This window comes from Melospiza melodia, chromosome 6 (assembly GCF_035770615.1).
Source record: "Melospiza melodia melodia isolate bMelMel2 chromosome 6, bMelMel2.pri, whole genome shotgun sequence".
Lineage (NCBI taxonomy): Eukaryota > Metazoa > Chordata > Aves > Passeriformes > Passerellidae > Melospiza > Melospiza melodia.
The window spans coordinates 5,414,842-5,432,181 of NC_086199.1; the positions used below are offsets into that span (position 1 = coordinate 5,414,842).

The 17,340-nt window shown below is 43.4% G+C and overlaps 1 protein-coding gene across 2 annotated transcripts in view; it reads right to left on the minus strand.

Annotated features, from left to right (window-relative positions):
• Window positions 1-2,300: 2,300 nt before the first annotated feature.
• Window positions 2,301-17,340, minus strand: part of RTN1 (reticulon 1) — a 126,762-nt gene continuing 111,722 nt past the window's right edge. For both annotated transcript variants that reach the window (XM_063159738.1, XM_063159739.1), the window contains 6 exons: window positions 7,574-7,781; window positions 5,344-5,482; window positions 4,443-4,512; window positions 4,009-4,055; window positions 3,868-3,926; window positions 2,301-3,130 (listed from right to left, as the gene is read on the minus strand). In XM_063159738.1, coding sequence (XP_063015808.1) covers window positions 3,088-3,130; window positions 3,868-3,926; window positions 4,009-4,055; window positions 4,443-4,512; window positions 5,344-5,482; window positions 7,574-7,781 — 566 coding nt within the window. In that variant the 3' untranslated portion in view covers window positions 2,301-3,087. The remainder of the gene's footprint in view (window positions 3,131-3,867; window positions 3,927-4,008; window positions 4,056-4,442; window positions 4,513-5,343; window positions 5,483-7,573; window positions 7,782-17,340) is intronic.

Below are 17,340 nucleotides of genomic sequence, written 5' to 3' on the forward strand. Positions count from 1 at the left end.
CACCTGCCTAGAAATACCCACAAGTTTGCTGCTTTTACCAGTCAAGCTTTCCCTCTGCTGCTTTTTACTTAGCAGACTGAGATCAGAAGCCAAAGGGCTTCACAGCCTGTGTGTCTCAGAGCACAGCTCATGAATGGGTTATTCTGCTGTCTTCAGCCATCTACTGTAATCACACCAAAATATTTTAACAAGTACAGCTCAGTGTTGGTTATTTCTCCCCACATTTGTTTGAAAACCAAAAAATATAGATGTCCAACCCCTCCACAAGGTGCTGCTCTACGAGTGAGACTTACAGGGACACTGAGGGTGCCACAAACCTTCCCTCCCCATATGCACAGGGACTCTGTTATTGCAAGGTGTGTATTGCAAGACCAGGAATTAGCAGAATTTGGCTTTCTCCAAGCTTCCATGTCCAAAGGTAGCACAAAAAGTGCTGCTGTGATCCCAGTAAGGGAATGGTGGCCACGAGCAGCATCAGCAATTCAAACTCTGCCTGAAATCCTCTGCTTCTCCCACATCCCAGTGTGGGATTCCCAGTTGGTCCCATCCACCAGGTTAAGCCACTCCAGCTGGTCTTGCAGGCTCTTACTGCCAAATATATGGAAAGTCAGAGCAGCTCTGAGGATGTTGGGAAGTTTGCTTGGCAAGGTGGGCAGTGTGAAAAGGATGTGGGTTTGGGAGGTGTGTGTGCAGGGGTACAGTCAGGAGGATTGAGGGCTGGATTGGGGTTTGAGAGAGGGTGATGCTGGAGGAGACAAGAATGGGAATCTTGGTCTCTATTGATTTAGGCTCCTGAGAATAGGTGTACTCTTCCAGAAAGTTCATTTTGCTTTATTTCCAAATATGCAGGAGATGTAGCTTTTAAATTGTGCTTAGGGTTCAGCATTGCAAAGGCCAGTCTTGGATTTTACTGTACTGGGGGTGTGAGGGAAAAACACATTTATGGGACCAGAGGGATGGGATATTAAATGGGCTCATTTTCAAAATCAACATGTTGGGCCCACACACTCATCTTGTAAGTAATAAGAAGGCTGGTGGTGAATCTTTATCCTCAGGGATGCTTTGTATGGTCTGAACTCCCTTCCTCAGAGACACGGGAACTCCAAGGCAGATAAAAATGGGGGTTCCTGTTGAATTTTAACTCTTGGCTGCAAACTGCACCTGCTAAAGCAAACATACTCTGTTTGATCAAAACCAATATATGTTCTTTTAAGACATTCAGTTTCTTATTGAGGAAAAATGTTCCCATCTAGCTGCAGATGACATTTAAAACCCAACCTAATATTTTAACATTTAGATATAAAGCTTAAATGAAAATAAGGGTATTTGAGACTTGTCACAAGAATTAACTAGCCCACAGCCATACCAATGTTTCTAACATCTGCTTATGTGCATTTGGGTCTTACATTTAGATACAAAACAGGCTTTGGACAGGTGTGACTGTGGCCATATGGAACTGAGACAAAGGTGAAATAATGAATTAGTCTAAGGAAAGACTTCAAATTTACAAAGTTGGGATAAGTATTTAAAAATCTTTGTATAAAAATAAATTATTCATAAAACATTTGTGATTGAAAAAGAAAAAACCAGCAATTTGGCTGAAGATATTTTTATGTTCATATTCTTATATGAAAAAAAAAATCCCACAGATGTATTCCACAAATGGGCAAATCAAGCACTTAACCAATTGTTTGTTTTGAAGCACTTTGGATAATGTTCAACAGCTGTTTCTTTCCTCTCATGGTTCTCAAACACCAAATTCTGATTTTTAAAAAACTTCACCATTTATTGAGCCAGAATAAATGCTTGTTTCAGCTTCCAGCCTCTGGATTTGACATTGATTTTGTCTAAAGCAGATTTCAGAGAAGAGCTTTAGGTAAAAGAGCAGTTGGTGATAAGGAAACTGAAGAGCCCTTTGTGCTGTGTTAACACCTCCACACCGTGCTGCTCGTGGTTTGCACAGCGAGCAAATGGAGGAAGAGACCCTGGTTCATGTACCTGATATTTGCTACAACACCACCAAACATAAACAAACTGTGTGCAGAGATCTTCCTTTTATTCCAAGGAAGATAATCAAGATGTAAAAATATTAGATGAGCTACTTACTCTTAGTTAGACACCTAACACGTCTAACTAAGAGTAAGACATCAGGTACTACTTGTTGGACTGCACCATGATGTAAGGGCAAAGTGTGTGCTGACGTCCAGAGGAGAGAGAAAGAGGGAAAATGCTCCTTTTTGCACAGTGTGTGTCCAGTGCCCAAATGTCAAGGTAACCCCAGTGGTGACAAGAAAGAGAACTTTTTTACATTTAGTAACATTTATTTCTGCATTCGGTATCAAGTACATAAGTGCAAATATTCAGAGTCCATAATTAAGTCCATTAGGAACTACAGAGAATGTAATACAAATTGTAATAAATTGAACATGCTGGAACTTTCCAGTTACCATACATGTAAATCAGCCTGTCAATCCTTTACGACAAAAGTACTGGGTTTTGTTTTCTTTTTTCTTTTTTTCTTTTTTTTTTTTTGAGTTATACAAAACTGATTACCATAAGTACTGATTACTGTTTATTTTATTTGTGCTGGAAAACACTAAAACATCAGTCTACAATTCTATATAGTTAATAAAGATGAATCCAACCAGCAACCCAGTGACGTAGAAGCAATTTTAACTATTGCATCAAGTGCGCTAAGCAGGAAAGCCCCTAGCCACATGTAACATTAAAAGTTATAGAAGCAATGCCAATAGAAGAAGGAAAAACACTAAAAAAAAAATTAAATAAAGAGGTCAATATTATTTAGGCTCTCACCATCATGCACTTTTATAAGCAACACAAAAAACCACATCTAGTACACTTTTCTCTTTACTATACTTTAGTGCTTGACACAAGTGATTGCAAATATTCTAAGTGCAGAAGCAGCAGGGGAAAAGCACTGCTTCTGAGTTTTATGTTTCTAAGATTATGGTGTCAAGAAAAAAAAAAAGAATGATAAATTTGCAGTAAAGTGTAAGAACAGAGCTGTTTTCACTCCAGATTTCCCCATTATGCACTACTGTAGTCGATGAATTCTTGATGTCTGATTTACTCTGCCTTTCTCTTAGCACCTGGGATTTTAGCTTGAATCCTAAAAAATAAAGAAGAAAAAGAAAAAGGATTATATGGTGAGGCAGTTATTCCATTCCAGTGGTTCCCCACTTGGGCTCTTATGCAGGGATCATCTCTAGTCCATGCTCAGTGTGTTGTCTCAACAGTGAATAAAGTGCCATGAGAAACAGAAGTGATGCCCATCAGGTGTTCTTACAGGCCTGGATTTTGGTGGTTCATGTAATCTAGGGATATGTTCAGTGATATTCTCCCCCCAGCATTATTTCTCCATGGTCTATAGAAAGCCAGGAATAGAGTATAAAAATAGAATTTTGAGAACAAAATTTCAAAATATCACCCTGTGTCATGGGGATTTGAAACACTGAAGATCATGGTGCTTCCAGGTATTTGCTTTCTGTGACAGGGTAGTGTCCTAATTCCCACTTTGGCCATTAATGCTAACAGCTCATGCAAAAAACCAGGCTTGGAGTGGTCAGTGGGGAAGAGAATGAACTCATTCCTTCCTGTTTGTCCTGGCCAGGTACCAGTGTGGACACCAGTCTGTGACTGGGCTGCTCTGCCCACAATCCCCCAAGCAGCAGGGGAGGGGACAGAAGGACGGAGTGCCTTGGTCTGCACTCAGCTGGGAGGGTTCCTCCAGGCATCTCAACCTCTCTGAGAGGACACCACTGACAGGACACAGTGTCCCCAGGGTCACCCAGGTCCCAGCCACCCGCGAGGGCACCACAACCTCCCAGAGCTGGCTGCTGAACTCACTTTGCCACCACCGTGTTTATGTGGGTCCGCACCAGCCCCAAGTATTGATCAATCTGTGCCTGCAAAGAGCAAGAGGAGACCAAGTCAAGGAGGCAACAACCAGGCAGGGCCACCCCAAATGCACCCTGCAGACAGACCTACCTGGTACTTGTCATATACAACGGGGAGAGTAAACATAGACACCACAGCTGAGGAGAAAAGGAGCACAGTGTTATGTTCTGCAGATCAGATTCCCCCAGAGGAGAGACCTACTTTGGTGGCAAACACATTATCGTGCCACTTGGTCAGCTGATCCACCAGGGAGCTTTGTATTAAAAATGCACTTTGCTCAAGCCTCCCAAATATGGAATTCCCCACTGCTCTGGGACTGGGAGCTGCACAAAACCATAAACTGCAAAGTAGCTCTAGCAGGAGGGACGGCATGACAGAACAATTAATATTTACAGGGAAGGGAAATAAATGTTGGTGGTTTAACTGAGGGGAAGGCAGGCCAGGGATAGGCTGTTTTGTCTAAGATGAAATCTGGAGGGAGTTCAATTTTAAAATAGATTTTTCAAAGAAATGTTGATTTTTACCCATTATCAGAAGAGTCAGGCCATTGAAGAGGGCTCCCACGTAAGTCAGCAGCCACATTAGTACTGCAAACTAAATTAAAGATGGATCATTACATCACCTCCAGTGCCAGCATAAGAAGAAAACAGTTTGCTCAAATAGCTAATATAACAGCACATTAGCCTTTTTTAATGTGGAAGAGAGTGGTTAAGGCACATTAGGAACAAGGTAGTTTTTCTAGGTGTATAAAACCCATTCTCTGTTCTGCTTCTCACCCTCTTAGCTCAGCTTTCATGTCTATTTAGGGCTTAAATTGCATCCATGTAGAACTCTGCATTGAGAATGGCATAGGCAGATTTCTACATCCAATTTTTATGATGTCAGGGCAGATGTTTAACCCCAAACAGGTTAAACAGAGCCCTGAAGTGGTAATCCCAGAGACTGGTACACTTGAGGCTGAAAGATGGGTACATTTTCCAAAAATTCTTTACTAATTTAGGAGCCTAACCTATGTCTGCTCTCTTAATGATTTTCCCCTTGCTCTAAAGGACACCTGCTTGAGTGTAAGGCTAAAAATCAATAGTTATTTCAGCAGGTAATGCCACCAGATGAAATCCAGATTAACAGAGGGGACCATTATTTTATAACAAAGCAATAGAAGCAAATTGCTGGGATGCTTCTAGAACTGAGGTGGAGCTAAGCTGGTTCTGCAAATTTTTACATCCTGTATTGCCTATCAATACATTCAAATACCAAACCTTTAAAGTGCTGGAAATGGTTTTTAAATCAAAAAGCAGAGCAACTTTCATATTTGGAGCTACACAAAACTAGGTTTCATGACAACCCTGTCAACATCGGAAGCAGCTCTTTGAAATGTAGATTTATCCTCTAGAGAGGGGTTAAAAATATTTAAAGCAATCCTACTTTTAAAGAATCCACAAGGTCCTGAACGAGAAAGAGTCTCCTCAGCTCTTTGACTGTGCTGTTGACGTATAGCTGGAGACAATCTGTGTATTTCTGGATCTGGTCCTGTGAAAGATTCATCTCCATCTCCAAGTAGGCTCTGCCAGAAACACAGGTCCCATTACAAACCTGGGAAATTTCCCCTGCTGTTCACACTAAAACCCATCCAACCCATCATTCCCTCCTTCCCAGAGCCCATTTCTTTGCGCTGGAGCAATGAGCTCCCCTCCCTGCAGGCCCAGGGCCACGAGCACATCCTCCTCACTCCCCTCTGGGTGATGCTGAGCTGGGGCTGTTCACCTCCAGCCTCGCCCTCTTCCCACACAGAGCCTGGTATTGATGGGATTTCTCTCTCTTTCTCACCCAAACGGGGATACAAATCTGATCTTGGAGTTTTCCCCACAAATTTCTGTGCTGCTCCCTGAGCTATGCATCCCAATCCTGAGTCACTGCTCAGAACTGGCCCAAGTGAAGCAGGAGGAGCAGCACCCCAACAAGATTCTTTTTCAGTGTGTGTGTGTGTGTCTGTCAACCACACCAGTTCCATGACCTGGTTTACCAACTGGTGGGCACAGCAGAGGAGAAAGGATCACTGTTCTCGTGGAGCAATCCCCCCAGACCCTGTGGAGAGTGGGGAGTGCATTGGCACTGCCACCATCACTTAATATCGGGTTGCTGGAGAAAAGATATCAATAGTTGCCTTCTACGCCCAATAAATTGTGCCCAGAAACAATGCTCTTTTCTCTAGCAGGTATGCTGTATTATCACCAGCTCTAAAGAAACACCTTTTCTCTGCTTAAAATTTCCCATATCTTTTTGAGAAAAAAAAATCCCATGTCCTAGAGGATGAAATTTTTGCGGTGATTTGTTTTTCTTTCTCCCTCCAGGACCTAAGCTGACAGAACCTTACAATTTTTGAGACATTGTGAAAATGTCATTATTTCCTGCTTTATGAGCAAGAAGAGAATTTCTTCTGGCACAAAAGCAGTGCTTGGGCAGCGCCACAAAGCCACTCACTTGAAGGGCAATAGACTGTGCCCAGAAACAATGCTCTTTTCTCTTGCAGGTATGCTCTATTATCACCAGCTCTAAAGAAGCTCCTTTTCTCTGCTTAAAATTTCCTGTATCTTTTTGAGAAAAAAATCCCATGTCCTAGAGGATGACAATTTTGGGGGTGTTTCATTTTCCTTTCTCTCTCCAGGATCTAAGCTGACAGAACCTTACAATTTTTGAGACACTGTGAAAATATTTTTATTTGCTGCTTTATGAGCAAGAAGAGAATTTCTTCTGGCACAAAAAAGCAGCACTTGGGCATCACCACTGTAAGAGCTTAAATGAGAGATGTGGGACTCCAGGCAGCTCTTCAAAATGCAGTTTATTCCATCCAAGAGTTAAAGCAGTCCAGGGTGGTGGGTGACAGAGCTGTGCCCACAGCTGTCAGCTCCAGCTGCAGGCAGGCCTGGAGACCCTTTGGTTTTGGTTACAATGCATTCTATACTTTTCTTTGCTAAGCATCTTAATGCAGTAGAACCAATCTATACCTTAACTTTTATCTATAGCCTATCATAACTGCTATAATTACCATATAGATGTTATTATTCTCCAATCACTAAAAGTTAGTACATTGCAGTTTAAACTAGAAGTTGTTTTTCAATTGTCTTGCAGTGGAAAATTCTGAGACGTTTTTCTACTTGTAACATTTGCTGACTTGTTTGCCTGTGCTATTTTTCTGCTTGGTAAAAACATCTTCTTGTTTGAGGTGGATTTATCCTTTGCTCTAAGTCATAAAACCCCTTCTAACTAACACACCCTTTGCCTCCTTGGTTATCCAGTAAGACTGGCTCAATTCTTTTCCTCTATATCAAAACTTGCTTTTATTTCTATTCCTTCTTCGGATTCTGCATTCAAAAATCTTTCTGCTAAGCATACATATCTGTGAGACTTCCTTGTCAAACTTTCATCCTTCCCAACAACCACAAAGCCACTCACTTGAGGTGGGTTTATCCTTTGCTCTAAGCCACAAAAACCCCTCTATCCAACATACTCTTTGCCTCCTTGGTTATCCAGTAAAACTGGCTCAGCAATTCTTTTCCTGTATATCAAAACTTCTATTCCTTCTTCAGATTCTACATTCAAAAATCTTTCTGCTAAGCACACTTTCATCCTTCCCAACAAGCACAAAGGCACTCACTTGAAGGGGTGGCCCTCGTCCGTCTTCTGCACGGCCTGTAGGACGGATTTGTAGATTCTGAAGCTGATGGTGGCCGAGAGGCCGGCCAGGGCCAGGTAGGCCACGACGCTGACGACGCTGAACTGGGTCAGGGAGAAGAGCAGCAACAGGAGGCTGCCAAACACGATCCCCGTCTGCTTGATGTCGCGCCAGTACAACAGGTCGATAGCTGGGGGGAGAAGAATAAATTGTTAAAGGCAGGTGGTTCACATTCTCTGAAAAGATCCCTTCATCCCAGGATTTTTTCTCCTGGGAAGCTGAGAAGCCTCAGGGAAAAGGAAAACAATTCTCATCTCATTTGCTTCTCCTCTGTTTTGCTCGTGTGCAATGTGTTTGGAGATTGTTTACCCACAGGTGATTGTTTCATTGGATTCTGGTTCACACTCTCTGAAAAAATCTCTTCACGCGGGATTTTTTCTCCTGGGAAGCTGAGAAGCCTCAGGGAAAAATGAAAACAATTCTTATCTCTTTTGCTTCTCCTGTGTGGAATGTGTTTGGAGATTGTTTACTCACAGGTGACTGTTTCATTGGGTTCTGCTGTGAGTTGTTTTTTACTTGTTGGGCAATCAGGGCCAAGCTGTGTCAAGACTCTGGAGAGAGTCACAAGTTTTCATTATTAGCTTTTTAGCATTCAGTAAGTATCCTTTCTGTATTCTTTAGTATAGTATAGTACTCTTTAATATAATACAGTATTATAAAGTAATAAATTAGCCTTCTAAGAACATGGAGTCAGATGCATCATCCCTGCCTTTTTTGGGGCATTTCCAGCAAATACAACAGGCAGGAGCTGCAAAGGCATCGGCGGTGGCCGCTACGGGCCCTGTGTGACCCTCAGGGAGCAGCGATGTCTCTGCTCACAGCAGCACCAGCAGGAGCTCCTCAGCAGGAGCAGTAAAGGGACTGGAGCCACAGGCTGAGGAAATTACAACCGATGACCTACTTGAAATCCTTGTTTTGCCTGTGCCTGTGCCTGGGTTAGATAAGATGGATGAGTATCTCCAACCGCAGCACGGTGGGTGGGTCTCTTGCAGCAGCAAGGCAAGTGCAAGCTGGTTGCAAGTGCTTTGTGTTGTTGCTAGGGCTGAATGGAAGATTTCAACCTACCTTGCATTTACTCAGTCTGAAAATTCCATTTTTTAAATTTGTTTTTGTTTTTGTTTTTAACAAGTTCAAATGCCAAATGCTTGATCAAAGCGTTTTCCAGTTTTGGTTGTTGATAAATGAATGCGGAAGTTTGTGGCTAGCCACAATAAACCATTTTCCTATTCAAAGTTTTGACAATTTAATTTTGTTATTTCATAAGTCTTGAGAAAGGAAAGTACTCCTGCTTTTACCACTGTTTAATAGTTCCATGAGTAAGAAACCATTTTTCAGATAAGGCTTTCAAATACAGAATAATCTTTCTTGCAACTCAATCCAACCTCAGAATCAGAAAAAAAAAAAAAAAAGCTTTCTGCTTGTTATATAACTTCCCCTGTCCATGGGAGGTGCTGGCTAGAACAAAACAAGTGCATACGACCATTTTCAACTAGTGCATTTTTATATTTGTAAAGCAGTTAACTTTTACAGTGTTTCCCACCCACTTTGTATATTTTATCTCAACCTCTCTAGCAAAAAAATTTAGTATCAGACCCAGCCACTAAAATAGGAAAATTTTATGAAAGGATTGTGGAATATCCAGTCCACAAAGGTGAATTTAATCTGTTTACACCCACAACCTGTTTCTGAGAGGACTCTTCATCCAGCCAGAGAACGTGCTCATGACAACCTAAACAAAACAGCTTTAATTTCACACACTGCACAAGTCCTCAAGAACAGCTTGAACACAGCACCAGCCAAACAGATTTGAGAGATGCCACTTGTCAAATCATTCTGAACAAAGAGTAAATTCAGGAAAACTGCAATCTGTCAGGAAATAAAAAAGTCACCAATACTAAAAGAAACAAAATTAATCCAGCCTCTTAGTCCTTATAATCAAATCAAATCTCCAAAAATTGTGAGTCATCAGAGAGTGTTTGCCTTGAGTCAATGAGTTCTATTACTCATTACTATTACACGTATTAGCCTTGCTTTACAGTGATGGGCTTGAGTGCAAAAATTGCTGTTGTGTTACTGAGCTCTCCTCTCTTCATGCACCATTCACATCCAATTATATTCTCCATCAACATACTCTATAAATGAACCTTTTTACTATTTTTAAGTGTTCAGCATTGGACCTGTGGTGATGAGCACACATGTCTGGATCCTATGGGCTGCATGGAAGGCACAGGACAAGGGACCTTGGTGCCTGTTTTGGGATCCTGAGTGCTGACCCCACAAAACAGGGACCAGTCTTTTACAGATATGTGCCCATGCCTGCTTCCTGCAGAAACCCTGGGGCAGGGAGTTTGGAATGCTCCAAAATGCAGCTCCAGCATTGTCAGAGCACCTGGATGAGGAGGTTTAGCAGCAGACACAGCTGCATTGCAGGACACAGCTGGAGGTCCTGATTGCTCACAGTGATGAGGTGATGGAGCATGCAACTCCATCCTTCCAAACCATCCTTACACAATGGCATCCAGAACAAAGAGTACAGGTTTGGCCATTTTTCATATTCTTTTTCAGTAAAGGTACTTCAAAACCCTGCAGCTCAACAACTGGGCACTGTCACCAGTGAGCACTTGAACAGGAGGTGTTTTATTTTCTGTGAGGGTGCTGAGGCCCAGGCACAGGGTGCCCACAGAAGCTCTGGCTGCCCCATCCATGGAAATGTTCAAGACTAGGCTGGATGGGGCATGGAACAAGTGAAGGCGTCCCTGCCCATGGCAGGAGAGATGGGATGAGATGATTTTTAAGCTCCCTTCCAAACCAACCCATTCTAAGATTCTGTGATTATTCACAACCTGGTATTTTTTGTGCTTAAAAATTACTGTCAGAGTACTGAAAATTTATGCAAATCTGCCTTTGAGGTACTTAAGTTGTCTATCACACAAAACCTCAACATTAAATTGCACAGGTGAGCTGGTGTACATGGTACATCATCTGCTGATGGCAGAAAAAGGACACGTGCCAGGGGAAAACATTCCCTGGGACACAGGCAGTAGAGAGGCAAACAAATGAGAACTGAGCCAAAAAATACAAACTGAACTCCAACAGAGCTCCCTGAGTCAATCCCAATTAATTATAAGATCCATAATGACCAACTAAGCCTTTTCCTTCCAATGATCTTCAACTCATCCTCCTGCAGGCTGGCAGTGGGCTGCATTCTCATGCAGAGAAATGCCAAACTGCATTTTCTCATTCTCCTCACAAGGGAAGATGCTGAGTTACTCAAGACAGGCTTGCCCAGGTGTGTGTATATCCTGAAAGCCATCTGTTCCTGCCATGGAATGACTGGGACATTTACTCAGCTGTACCAGGTAAGGAAAGGATCAGAGCGAGATGGACGGAGGCCAAGTGACACAGTTCTGGGAACAAGAGCATGTGAGAGGGAGGAGATGAGAAAGCATCTGGCCTCTTTCTGCAGCCAAAGGAGACCTGGGAGAGAGGGATTCTGTGTCTTTTAGACCTGAGGCAAATATTCCCATGTGCATGGAAAAAAGAAGTGCCAACTGCTAGCTGGAAAATCTCAGCACAGAAAAGGGAGATACGAGTTCAGTGATTTTTACATGGCTCTCCCAGTGCCCAGGTCCATACTGGGAGCACATTCCCCTCACCCACAGCCTGCTAGCTCTGTCAGGACTCTCAAGGGCAGGAAGAACATCTGCCTTCTCCTCATCTCCCTTGAGGGGACATGGAGCTGCAGCCCTGCTGTCCTGTCCAGCTGTTTGGATGGGATTTGATGCTCCTGTAGCCATTCCTCCTCCTCTCCCTTATGGAGAAGGGGCTGAGCCAAACCTCTTTGCAAAAGGTGATACGGGAGGGAGATGAACCTCAAAGCTCCTTGGGCAGGGAAGGGGAAGAGGGAGAATCCAGAACTATAAATCTGTGGAGACTTGGGAAGACTTTGGCTAGACAGGCCTCAGGGATTTGAGCTGTATCAGCTCCCCTGGAATTTAGATGCTGCTAAAAACACCTGAGCTGCACCTGTCAGAACCGTGTTTTCTCTTTCAGTTGCAGCTTCAGTCACTTTGAAGGCTTTTTAAATTATTGGAAAGGAGAGGAGAGGAGAGGAGAGGAGAGGAGAGGAGAGGAGAGGAGAGGAGAGGAGAGGAGAGGAGAGGAGAGGAGAGGAGAGGAGAGGAGAGGAGAGGAGAGGAGAGGAGAGGAGAGGAGAGGAGAGGAGAGGAGAGGAGAGGAGAGGAGAGGAGAGGAGAGGAGAGGAGAGGAGAGGAGAGGAGAGGAGAGGAGAGGAGAGGAGAGGAGAGTATTTCAGTTGGGAGGCACCTACAACCATCACCTACTCTTAACAGCCTGACCAATTCAGGGCTGACCAAAAGCTAAAGCATGTTTTTGAGGGCATTTTCCAAACGCCCCTGAAACATTTACAGGTTTGGGGCATTTACCTTCTCTCTAGAAGCCAGTTCCAGGGTTTGATCACCCTCTTGGTAAAGAAATGCTTCCTTGCTGAGATAGTGGTTAAACACATTTTTCTCCTACATTTCCTTGCCTAAACAAGGAAAGCAGGGAGAGGAGCTCTGGGTGCAGAATGCCCCAGCTGGGATCCTTTGCCTGGCTTCCTCAGAGTGCCATTTTCTCCTGTAACCATTTACACCAGAGCCAAAGTACCTGTCTCATCAGTGTCTGGTGCTGTAAACAGAGATCAAGGGGCAAACGAATGAGAAATTTTCTCATTGACCATCAAGTGAATCCAGACTTGCATCAACCTTCCTCAAACCCTTTCTTTTTTATTCTAAACAGGAATTAAAATTAAAGATGAGGTTGTCCACTGTTGGAATCTGAAATGCAGGGAATTCTCAGAACTTTGGACCTGTGAACCAAAGCTTAGAATTAAACACAGGATTTTATTTGAGACCTTAGAAAAGGCTTCCAAGCTTAGGTGTTAGAAATGAGAATGTGGATTTATAGTTTAAAGCAGAGACACATTAAGCTAAGTAGAGGAAAATTTAGAGTTTTAAAGTACAGCACTGTAGGTTTGTGTGTCATGATTGGCTTAGAAAGCTTGCACTGTAACATGAGTCCATAAGACGAAATATTTAAGGATTGGGTCAAAACCATAAATATCCTTGCTGGCAGCATTTTATTGGTTAATAAATCCTTAAAAGGTCTTTTAACTAGAAGTCTTGTGACCTTATGAACCATGCAGTGAAGATGTGAGCTGAGCTCACCCTTCCTGCCTATGCAGAAGATAAGAAAAATAAATGGCATTGTCAAAAGCAATTCAGAGGTCCTGTCTCTAACTCATTCAAAATTCCTTCACAAATCCCCACAGTCCACCACATTTACATGTCTGCTTTGAGTTTTATCTCACCCTATATTAATGTAAAACTGATTAGATACCAAACAACTCCTCCCAAACACGCTCTGACCCCCTGGGTTCAGTGTCTTTCAACAGGTCACTAAGTATAACCAGCACCTGAGCTTTGCTGAAGGGCATCTGCTTGTTCCTGCCTGTTCCCCTTCCTTGGCACACTGAAGAGACAACCAGCCAGGCTCAGAGCAGCCTCCCCAGCACATGGGGACGCAGTGGGAATGAGGATGACAGGCCAGGAGAGGAGCTGCAGCTGCAGCTCTCACACCCACCCTCCTCTGCAGGGCCACTCGCCAGCACGCGCCAGCCCCACGCTCAGCCAGGCCCAGACAGCTTCCAGCCCAGCTCCAAGGTGGCTGCAGCCTTCCCCAGACCAGCTAAAGGGCACAGGATACCTCCCAGCACAAATTAACCACAAAACAACTGAGTGCTTTGGTCAATCAGAAGGGAAAGAATCAAAGGTCCTGGTGTGGTGCAGGGTCCTGCAAGCGCTGGGTGTTTTACTGGGCAGGGGTGTGTGTGTGCATGGTGCTGCCCAACCCCACCACAATGGCACAATTCTGAGCAATGCACGCTGAATATTCATGAGGCACAGGCTGGTGCCACGTGAGGCTGTGGTGTGTGCTGTGCATGCGGTTGGACAGGGGCTCAGTCTGTTTGGCTAAGCAAGACCCACTTCCGAGAGCCAAAACTTCAAACCACCCAGTTTGCAAAAGGAGTTTGGGCATTGAAATCAGCCTTGGCTTCGCTTGAGGGTCAGGCTCCTTCTGTTTGGAAAATCACTACTGTAAAATCCTGCCCCATGCCCATTAGCATGCAGAAGCTGCTCTGCTGTAGCTTTCCATGATCTCCCTCCAGCCTCCTGGATGGAGGGAAGCAACATCACTCACTTTGCACTCTTAACAGTACAACTCACCACAAGTCTGAGTCATTTGTGGAGGTATAAAAGGACTCTGGGTTTTGCCAGAACTACTTCAGACTCAAAACTATTTGCATTTATTAAGGAAGACTTACCAGCCATCTTTAAGACAGCAGCACTGCAGGTCACTGCCACTGCCTTTGAAGAATTTTTTGGGAGAAGCGTGTCTGATGAAGTGTTTATCTGCAAGTATCGCCTGCTTGTGCTTTTTAACTCACACCAGAACTCACAAAATGTTACTCAAGTGGTCTTATAGCTGCAAGATTTTTCAAGGGTGCCAAAACACTGCTTCAAAGCCACATTTTTGGCAGAACCTCATCTGGCTAAACGAATGGGATCCAGCACTTGGGGCCACAGGCTAGCAAAGGTGAACTCTGTGGTACAAGAAACCACCTGTGAATATGGACAGCTGGTAAAAAGCCATGTTTGTGGGACAGGCTGAAATGAACCTCACAAATATAAGAATCACTTGTGCCTGCAAGGAATGGCTCCCTAGTGCCCAAAAGCTCTCACAGCTCTCACCATGGCATGCAGCAGAAAAGCTTCTGCTCCTCTTGGTATCAAAAAAGCCAGAAGACAGATGTGGGGGCTGGAAAGGGCAGGGCCAAGGTAGACTGATTAAAAACGCTCCTGAATCCATTCTTGTTAGGATCTGGAAACATGAGGGCTGGGCCTTGGGGGTTTTTGTGGTCCCCAGAAGCCTCACGGTGTGGGGCAGCTGCAGGCCCAGCCTCCTGAGCAGAGACCCCAGAGGGAGAAGAGAGGATCCAAACCAACCTGTAGCTAAAATGTTCTCCCGCATGGTTATGTTTCCCAAAAATACTTTTGTAGGAAAAATGGGAATCTTTCCATTCCATGTCTCAAAGAAAGCATTTCAGAATGAAAATTAATGATCAACTAAGCAGAGACTGCACAATTCAAATCTTCCACAGCTTCTCCTCTGAAAATCTCTGTTTTCTTCTGACTTTGCAAGGTTTTCCTCTAGTGCAAAAATGTGAAAAATGATTGTGCAAAAAGCAGCATTTCTGTGGAAATTATTTTAAAAAGTGTGAGCAAAGCCCTGGTACCCAGCCTTCAAATGAAGCCTACGGGCCTTGATGATTATATAAAAGGTTGTATGTAGTATGATGATTATATAAAAGGGTGTAGGTAGTACACTACTAACACCTTTGGAAGTGATCAAGCTGCCCTTCCCACCATTGAGATACCACCAGGTCTGCTTAGGAGGTAAAATCAATGGGTTGTACTGTTTTGCTCCCTATCTAATAATAGTTTTATTATTAAATAATAATAAAAGTGAGAAAAACCTCCCTGTACACAGCATTTACTTGTGTACATGGTGTAATATTACAACTTCATAAATATAAATGACTTCATAAGGCATTTATCAGACCTTCTGGGAGTGAAAAAGACCAAGAAACACACTTTAAAAAGAACAACCTTGTTTATAGTGCTGTCACAAAAGTATTTGACCACAAATGAGACAATGCTGTAGGTTTTGAGTAGAAATAAATACTGCTTGCACTCAAAGCAAGCCCAGCTTGCAGGTTTAGTCACAGGCTGCAGGACCAGCCTTCCCCTCTCCTCTCCAGTGAAGGATCCAATGTGGACAATGCTCCCCTCCCCACAACAGATTTGATTATAACGTAATACAGATGGATACACGGTTTAATGAGCACTCTGCTACCTTCAGGAGACTGCTGGGATGAGCAGCAGAGCCAAGAGAGTGTATCTGTGCTGTTTCATGAGGCACAGCTCCTGATCCTCCATCTCCAGCCTTGAGGAATCTCTCCATGCCTCTACCTGTTGTACACACTCTGACCATTGACTTCCTGTCCTCAGTTGAGCTTTATAACTTTACCATCCACTTGTTTCAAGGTTTAACTTGAAAGTTCAGACCTTCTTAGTCCCCTGTGTCGGATGAGAGGAGACCTGGAACAAGAATAGGATCAGGGAAAAGGAAAACCTTGATGCCCTCCATGTTATTTCCTACAACATCTGCAAGATCAAGACGTGAGCAAAGAAATATTGATGGATTGCCTCATGTGAGGCACCAGAGTAGGCTTGGGGGTAGGCAGGAGAGGACTGGCAGTAAAAGAGGATTGTCAGCAAGAAATCAACCCTTCAACCACACTACACACGAGTCTGCTGTAGCATTTATTATCATTAATTATTAATTATTATGTGATTGCTGCTGCTATTAACGATTATGTTGTTGTTATTTTCATGTGAGAGATGCTTTAAGACTGGGATTGAGCACAGCAGCAGGAGAAACCCACAACTCCTGCTCCTCAGACTGTATCACTGCCTGCCTTGGGCAGTTTCTGAGGAGGATGTTATGGGTCTCACCTTAATTGAGCAGAAACCAAGGAGACCAAGCAGAGTCCCTGAATGCAGACTCTGACTGCACACAATGCTATGGAAAGTGAAGATTCTCCTGAGATGCTCCTGGACCAAAGGAATAGACCTGGGATCTCTCTTAGATTCTATCCAAACATTCAAAAATCCGCAGATTTTCAAAATGAGTGGTTCAGACCTATGTTATATATATATATAATTAAATATGATGTGGAGAAAGTACCCCTATTGATTATCATAAAAGCCTCACCAGAACTCACTTCCCAGGGACCCTAAAAAAAAATGAAAACAAAGCAGCCCTTCAATACTGCCTTCAGCTATTGCCCCTCATTATCCCCTTAATGGAGTTTAAATTAATCCTCAGGGAATACCTCAATATACTCTTAGTTTGGGGGAATTTTCACCTCGTTATGGCAATGAAAGAATATTGTCAAACAGGTCTTAAAAGACATGGCTCTGAGCAACCTGGTCTGGTGGGACATATCTCTGGCCATGGAAGGGAAGTTGGAACTGGGTGGTCTTTAAGGTCCCTTCCATCCCAAACCATTCTGTGACTCTATCCTGGCTCAGCAGGTGTGCAGAGCACATTTTCTCACTGATTCCTTTTGCCATCAACAGGAACGTGCTGGAAGAAGAACTGATACAATTTCTGCATCAGTGACCAAAAAAAAAAAGGCAGCAAATCTGAAAGTCATAAACAATCTTGACAAATTTCCTTCAAACTTCACAGGAAACCATCTGTGAAATTAGGAAATAAATTCCCCACAAGTTGGCGTAGTTTTATGAAACTGTGAGCTAATTTGGTTACAGCAGGTGTTGAGTTGGTACCAGGGTTTTAGCCCCACCAAGATCCAACATAGGAACCAAATACAGGAACCAAATACTGGGGCAGATCTTTATCAAATGGATCCCTGCTGAGAGATCAGCCCACAATATTTCCAGTAAAGCACTCAAAGTACCAACTGGCTGAAGTTTTATTCTCATTATAAAGCTGTAATTAGGCAGACTTCACAACTGTCAATAAGATTACAGATTAAGTGC